At 42.0% G+C, this 8,058-nt stretch overlaps 1 protein-coding gene across 3 annotated transcripts; it reads right to left on the reverse strand.

The window, feature by feature from the left end:
* Positions 1-512: 512 nt before the first annotated feature.
* Positions 513-7,748, reverse strand: LOC124692692 (B3 domain-containing protein Os02g0598200-like). Of its 3 annotated transcripts, XM_047226122.1 has the most exons (8): positions 7,390-7,619; positions 5,809-6,505; positions 5,563-5,772; positions 3,215-5,363; positions 2,962-3,081; positions 2,663-2,856; positions 1,000-1,288; positions 513-907 (listed from the first exon to the last, which is right to left on the reverse strand). In XM_047226122.1, exons 2-7 carry the CDS (start codon positions 6,493-6,495, stop codon positions 1,037-1,039), a joined length of 3,612 nt encoding a protein of 1,203 aa, XP_047082078.1. In that variant the 5' UTR covers positions 6,496-6,505; positions 7,390-7,619; the 3' UTR covers positions 513-907; positions 1,000-1,036. The 3 variants fall into 3 exon arrangements, with proteins under 3 accessions (XP_047082078.1, XP_047082077.1, XP_047082076.1); XM_047226121.1 differs by lacking the exon at positions 7,390-7,619 and adding an exon at positions 7,654-7,748 and having other exon boundaries at positions 5,563-6,505; XM_047226120.1 differs by having other exon boundaries at positions 5,563-6,505.
* Between the last annotated feature and the right edge of the window lie 310 nt (positions 7,749-8,058).

Raw genomic sequence — 8,058 nt, forward strand, 5'->3', positions numbered from 1 at the left:
ATACTTGCTATGATACTAGCACTATGGCTAGCCTAAAGCAAGTTGAAGTGACCATAAAGGCGTGGCGGATGGGGTGACGGTGACGACGGAGGAAGCAGAGCTTGAATGCTTGGCAGCTGGGAACAGCAACGGGACCTCCAAGCATTCAAGATTCCAGGACTGCTGACCCAAAGACCTCTCGAGAATTGCTTTGTTTGGGTAACCAGAAACCACTTTGTTTCCTCCAGCTTCAGTCTGTATGTAATACTATATCCGAAACATGATACTACCTCTAATCCGGTTACATCTACACCAAGTTTGTGAAAATCGCGTGCATGTGTAGATGGTTTGCGTCGTCGATTAAAACGGATCAAACGGAGTAGTAATTTTTGCCAGCATGAATCGCGAGGCAAAAAACAGTAGAGATCTCACGGTAACAACGTCCGCGCTATATAGCATGCAAGCTAGGATTTCATTTGTGGGAAACCAACCAATTTCATGCAGCTGTAGAGATCCAGCACCTTTTCTGTTTGAATTTTGCCATCTGGAACGAGACATGAACTGCCACACGCATCGACTAGTACATAGCGTACACATCACACAAACTCACGGTTCCAACCAAATTTCACCAAGCCTCCCATGCTTCAGCACCAGAGGATTCAAGGGACACAGGAGCGAAATTGAACTAGCCAAGTTACAGGACACATTGATCTGCTCCCAACACCTGACGCAACAAACGCATGCATCTCCTGGCTCGAGCTATCTAACATAGAAGTTCCTTCTCTAGAGACCTACGTTTCTAGGGTACTAATCTGCCAAAATACACCATGCGACGTCTCCAGGAAGTCGCACGCTATACACAAAGGTGTACCCCCATGCATCCAGCAACAACCACATCATCGTCAAAAGTTTCCAGCTAGACTGAAGCCTACAGCATTGTTAGGAAACACCAAGTGTTAGCTTAATGTTGCTTGGCGATTAAAACCTGAAACTGAAAGCATCTCAAGATGAAGATTTTACCAAAGACCACGCGCCCAACCCACAGGATGGCAAGTCCTCATTTTCTTGCGATCTGAACATGGTACACCAGCTCGTCTTCGTCCAGGTCCTTCAAGAGCAGGCAGACATCTCCTGTCCGCAGGCTGTTTCCTGCCACGAAAGGTTTCCAGCCCCTGGTGAATCCCACGAACAGGGAGTTCTGGTGGTAAAAGACTGGCCATAACCGCTTCATAGGATCTTTCAGCATCACGACGTTCCGGTCTTGCCTCCCTTTTCGCCGAAGAGCATTGGAAAGCGGGGTGGGTAAATCCTAATATGAAGGTAAAAAACAAAGTGGTTAATAAGAAAATGATTAGTGAGCAGGTCAATGGGGTCAACTGAGATTTCAATCGCAATAACCTAATAACATCAAGTAACTGACGTAAGATCTGATGAAGATAGAACTTCTGGTTACTGGCTAGTGTATTATTTTTTCACAGGTGCTTAAGCCTAGTGGTATTTTTATACATCATCCATGTCATTATAGGCATGCTAAAAACTTTAGCTTCAAACCACATCAAGTAATAATATGATGTTACATTGTTAGTATATGTTATACTACAACCTACCAAGGCATTAAGATTACTAAGCACTGTGATCTTCATAGATGGATGCCTTTTACAACACTCTACTAAAGCATTAAGAGAAGGGGAAATATCGCACATGAGCTTCAAGCCTCGATACTACAAGCGTCACAAATAAATAGCTATTCTAAGAAAAGGCTTCCATTTTCTACAAAAATAAATAACGAGCTATTCTAGAATTTCAAGCAGTTCGAATGATGCTCCTAATGTGGGTCTGGCCCTAGTAAGCACATGTTTCCACCTGCACCACTTGTTGACCCTGGAGCATCCACTATGAACTCGCACACTGTAAGCTAAAAACATTCGCAGATTATTTAAGAGTGAATAGATGAATCTAGAAAAGTATTCAAATTACAGATATCCGTTGCCACTGAAGAAGAATGAGATGTACACAGTACAACATAAGGAAGCGACTTAGGGAGGTTTGAAGGTGTAGCAAATATTTTGAGAAATCTAACAAACCTAATAGATAATCACTTTGTCCTTTAAGAAAATTGAAGGCATGTTCGTTGACACGGCACCAAGAGTTATGAATATGATGCGGCAAGACAGGGAAAAAGGTTTAAATGTGACTCGTAATTAGATAATTTCCAAAGAAATAGTATTTCTCTTTATGAGGGCGACTTTGATCATTTATTCATTTCAAAGTCAATGAATACAGCAACACATTAAAGTTTCCCTAAAGAAATGTACTTATAAATACAGATCTAGTCATCTAACAATTGTGCTTTTAGCCCTTTATGTGACCAAACTTGTATAGTGCTGGACAAATGGTTGGTCATGGCCTCATGGCTGAAAGTGTACAAAAATTGTCCCTCGCCGCATCAAAGTGAAGGTAATCAATGCTAAATGTTAATGTCCTGCCCAAACCTAAAAACATACAAAAGATGCAACTGCAATATTGATATGAAGTAGGGTATCGAATAATTGAAGGCATTTACAATTTCAAAGTTTCTTATTTTGCAAGTTTTTTTTATTGCGCAAAGAGAAAACATCATGAAAGTAATAAAACAATAATAGTGAACCTGCAAAAGAAGATATACAGTGTCTACACAACTCACAAGCCATGTTTGGGTGGTAGAAGGAATGCAGAATTGTAAGTTGGTCTTTAATACAGAATGATCATCTAACTCCAAAATTTCATCCTTGACAGGCAGCAAAACCGCCGGGAAAATTTCATCCTTGACAGGCAGCAAAACTGCTGGGGTCACATGGTGACTAGCCTTCCTACCATTCTGGCTGAAGAAATGATGTTCTGCATGGGTAAATGTAAACGTCCAATCAGGCATACCCTACCCAGTTGGCAAACCTCTCTGATTTTACACTCATTTTATACGGAAAAAAGTAAGAATCAGTTCACCTGATGGGTGTGAAACTGCATGGTCAGCACGCCCAGAAATACTGTTCATCTGTTGTCTACATGCAATGGTACCAATGGGTTCAAATTGCTCCATTTGTGCTTTAGGTTGAACAGTAGGTCCTACAAAATAAACACAAAATATATGTCTTCAATAAAATCTTAATTCCCCTTAAACAATAACACAAGAACATTGAAATTTTATAAATAGTTGTAGCAACCACAGAAAAATATGACAAATATGGCACTCTTTCACCTTTTCCATGGGCAAAAAGATCGATCTCTGTCTTGATATGTATAGAATTAGATATCTTGCCAGGAGTTTGTTGTACACGGGAGTGAGTATCAGCATACCCTCGTAACGATTGTTCAACAGGGTTTACTCCCGTTGCACTACAGTTACCAACCAATTTATCATCAGTTTTCAGTCGTTTTTCAGGTCTAATCAGTCCAGTGCCATCAAGAGCTGCTCCACCAGCATAACCTTGTAACGACCGTTCAACAGAATTTGCTCCCACTGAACTACAATTACCGACCAATTTGTCCTCAGTTTTCAGTAGTTTTTCAGGTTTAATCAGTCCAGTGCCATCAAGAGCTGCTCGGCCACTCACAGTAGCCTTCTTCCATTTCTCCAAGGATGGTAAACCACCTGGAGCTTCATGTTTGTTGTAAACGCTTCCATTGGTATTCATCTTGCTACTGTTAGGACATTTATCCACAACTGTAGTACATTCTAACTGAACTGTATTTCCTTCTTGTTTCCTTCTTAGATCGTCATCAGTTTTCCGTGGTTTTTCAAGTCCAGTGTCACCAAGAGCTGCTTGACCTGCATACCCTTGAAACGATTGTTCAAAAGAAGTTATTCCCAATGAACAGCCATTACCGACCAATTTTTCATCCGTTTTCACTAGCTTTTCTGGTTTAATCAGTCCAGTGCCATCAAGAGCTGCTCGGCCACTCACAGTAGCCTTCTTCCATTTCTCCATCGATGGTAAACCTCCTGGAGCTTCATGTTTGTTGCAATCGCTTCCATTAGTATTCGTCTTGCTACTGTTAGAACATTTATCCACAACTGTAGTACATTCTAACTGAACTGTATTTCCTTCTTGTTTCATTCTTAGATCGTCATCAGTTTTCAGTGGTTTTTCAAGTCTAATCAGTCCAGTGCCACCAAGAGCTGCTTGACCTGCATACCCTTGCAAGGATTGTTCAAAAGAATTTAATCCCAATGAACTGCTATTACCGGCCAATTTTTCATCAGTTTTCACTAGTTTTTCTGGTTTAATCAGTCCAGTGCCATCAAGAGCTGCTCGGCTACTTACAGTAGCCGTCTTCCATTTCTCCATGGATGGTAAACCTCCTTTAATTTCCTGTTTGCTGCAAACGCTTCCATTGGTATTCATCTTGCTATTCTTAGGACATTTATCCACAGCTGTAGTACGTTCCAACTGAACTGTATTTCCTTCTTGTTTCCTTCTTAAATCTTCATCTGAATCCAGTATTTCTGTACATTTTGCTGGAGTAGCGATCTCTGGCTCAGATTCTTTCATCATGCTTGTATCTTCTATATGGAGAGGAAATGCTGTTAGCTCCACTGCATCATCATTTTCTTGTGCCAAAGGAGCTGCGTCACTTACTGGAATTATTTCAGACCTTATTGGTTTTTCTGTGCTGCAAATTGATGAAATACAGTTTGTTTTGCACTCTATAATGGCCAAAGTTCTCTCCTTGTTATCAAGATCAACTGAGGGTCTACAAAAGATCCCACTCGCAGCTCCTTTAGGGTTTTCTTTTGTATTAGCAGACACAGCATGCATATCTGAAGGCGTGTGCAATCTTTTTAGCTTTTCTGTATCCTCATTTTTTTGTGTTAAAGGAGCCTCATCATCAGCAATTAGAATTATTTGATCGCCCCTCGTTCCTTTGCTCCAAGTTTCATAAATACCATTTGGTTTGTACTTCCCATTGGCCAAATATCCATCCTTGTCATCAAGTACTATTAAGGATCCATGTTCGGCCCCACTTACAACTCTGCTAGGATCTTCTTTTGAATTTACAGCCACACGACGTGGTCCTGAAACTGCAACATTTTCCATTTTATCAGGTTCATGGCACCCTTTCCGTTCCGGCTCACCTTGCCCTTCAACACTAAAACATACTCTTTCACAAGAATTCATACCAAAGACCCGCACAGAAAATTGTGACCTGGGAGTGTACTTAAACACGAGCAAGTCACCCAACTTAATCGAATGGTATGAAACAAAATCGTTCCACCCCTGATGAAAAGCTAGGGAACCATCTACCACTGATAACCTGACCTCTGAAAACTTTCCCTCCGAGTCTCGAAGATTTACACAACGATTAGTTAAATCCATCAATTTGGTTGCAACCACTGGTGGTAACAACTGCATATCAATGAATGCAATGTATTAATAACAGTACATATAATGAAGAGAAGAAATACAGAAGAGGGGGACAATATCATAATATGAACTAAAGCAAATATTTCATAAAGCTGATCACATGTTGAAAACAGATGATGAGTAAAATTAATGGCAATACGACTTGGTCAGACATGGAAAGTAATTAGAAATCTACACATACCAGGAATTTCTCAAAATTGTCGCATATTAACTTGAAAAATGAGATGGTCACATTCCTCTTCTCCTTGTCACCACTTGCCACCTTCTGGTCTTCCATTGTCTTCTTATTTGTCTTCCACCTGTCACCACTCCCTGCCTTCTCATCCTTGTCTTTGGTTCTCATCTTCTTGCTTTTATTGAATATCTCGGGCGTCTTCTTCCTTTTGTTCTCCTTCTTGCTATCTTTCATCAACTGAGTTTTGTTCTCCCTAGATAGATCAAGTGGTGTATTCTTCTTCTTCTTCAATTCATTTTTCTGCATCTCATTATTGTTGAACAGGTGTGGAGGCTTGCAATAATCATAAGTCCCCACCTTGTCTTCACCATAGTGAGTGCTCATATTTTTCCTTTTCTCCTTCTCACGGCGCTTACACTTTCTGCACATGCACGTCCTCTTATCCTTGTGATGGTTGCCACTATGAATCTTCTTTCCAGCGCTGTGAATGTTTGGTATTTTCCTGCTCTTCTCCTTCAAAGAGTCCTTATTCTTGTCGAGTGGGAGTGGTGTGTTCCTCCTCTTATCCTTGTCATGATCAGAAGTACGCCCCTTCTCACGGCCATGACTGCTCCCCAATTCATTTTTCTTCTCACCAATGGTTGTGGTGGATGCCTTTCTATACTTTGTCTTATCGTCATGCAGCCTCTTCTCATGCTTGTTCTTCTCCTTTGCATCATAATTGCTGGAATTGTTTGGCACTTTCCTTTTCTTCTCCTTATCCAAGACTGCAGATGATGTCTTCGATTTCTTGACATTATTGTCACTGTCCTCATCTTCATCCTCCTCCTCCTCCTCCTCATCATCATAATCCTCCTCCTCCTCCTCCTCCTCCACCTTTATATCCTGGCTCCTGAGCCGATTCCGGCATGCCAGCTCAGCAACACCACCGTTGATCATTTTCCTTTTCCTGCCCAAAAATTAAACAACACAAAAGCCCATTATAATCACCAAAAACCTCACAGAAACAACACGAATGGAAGTTATGAATTTATGATGTTAACCACTCACAAAACCATTTCGCAGAAGAAAAAAAACACTCACAAAACCATCCATAATTCCTGGGAGATTTGATACAAAATGCACCATCCCAGTTGCTCCAAAGTACTTTGCAATGCCCCATGTGCCCGTTTCAATATTTTATTGTTAGTTGACTTAACTAGTTAATTCCTCACTAATCACACTACACGGATCTCTAAATTGGCTATTATGCCCCTTCCCCTTCTTCAAACGATTGGCTAGGCAGCGGGGTGCAGCGCCTCCCGGGTTTCTCTGCTCGCCCTCTTTGCTGCTGCCTGCCTGGCTCGACGCCCGCGGCGAAGCACGCACCCTCGCCCCGAGATTTTGCCCAGTCGGACGAAGGAAAAACCCCAATCCCGTGCTTCTGCCCCCTCGCAGAACCTTCCGGTGACGATTCTCCAAGGGGGCTAGGGGTAGGGTTACCAGGGTAGGGGGCTGTCCTCGCCGTAGGTGGAGGACTCACCTTGCTTGGGGCTGGGACCCTGCCGGAGCGCGCGCCGCGCCGGCCTGAACAGAAGAGGGCGAGCAGGGTGGGGATGGGGTTTCTGGTTATTTGCCGCTCAAACACATCCCAGAAATCCAACACTACACCAAGAAATCCCTAGTAACCAAATGTACCACAAACAACATCCTGAAACCCTCGAGAATATTGACGATTTGTTCCAGCAACAGAAGCTTGACGATTTATTACCCCAGGAAACGACCAAATGTACTTCACAAACAAATCAAGAACCCTCGAGAATCTAAAAAATAAAGGAATAAAGAACCGTTTACCTCCAACAGAACAGAATCAAGAAAGCATCAGGGAATAACCAGCAAGCCTCGCACCCTGCGCCTCTCGGTGAGCTAAGATGGATGGGTTGGGTGAGAAAGGAGTGAAGACCTCGATTTTTTTACTTCTTCTTGCTACAGTGAAGAAGAGCTCGACGCCTCGGTTTCGCTGCTGCCGAAACCAGCTCTCCACTGCTCCAGCGCCAGCGCGTCGGTTCCCACCTTTTCGCCGAAGAGGAAAATACAGTGGGTGAACGTGGGGCTCACCTGTTGGCAGTAGGGGTGGAAACCCATCGATGGCTCTTGGTCTTCGTGTGGGCGTCCACGGGCTACGAGCACCCCGGTGCTATCGTCCTATGAAGAGTATACACGGTCTCAACTTTATAAGACGTGAGATTACAGTGTGGCATTTTAGAAACCGATCTACATGTAACTTTTTATTTTTAAATAGTGAGAAGTTGTATTTTGAAGTTTCAAAAAGTTAGAAAACAAAATTTTGAAGATAGCTAATGATATATGCTACAATGATGTAAAATCTCAATGCAAACTAGTAATTTGTATTCTAGGCTACACGGAATTGATAAAATCTAATAAATTTTGCAGTCTTGAAATGTGTACTATTCACTATAAAGTTTTTAAAATTTATTATTTTTGTGTAGACTAAAATATGAA

This window comes from Lolium rigidum, chromosome 2, assembly GCF_022539505.1.
Source record: "Lolium rigidum isolate FL_2022 chromosome 2, APGP_CSIRO_Lrig_0.1, whole genome shotgun sequence".
NCBI lineage: Eukaryota > Viridiplantae > Streptophyta > Magnoliopsida > Poales > Poaceae > Lolium > Lolium rigidum.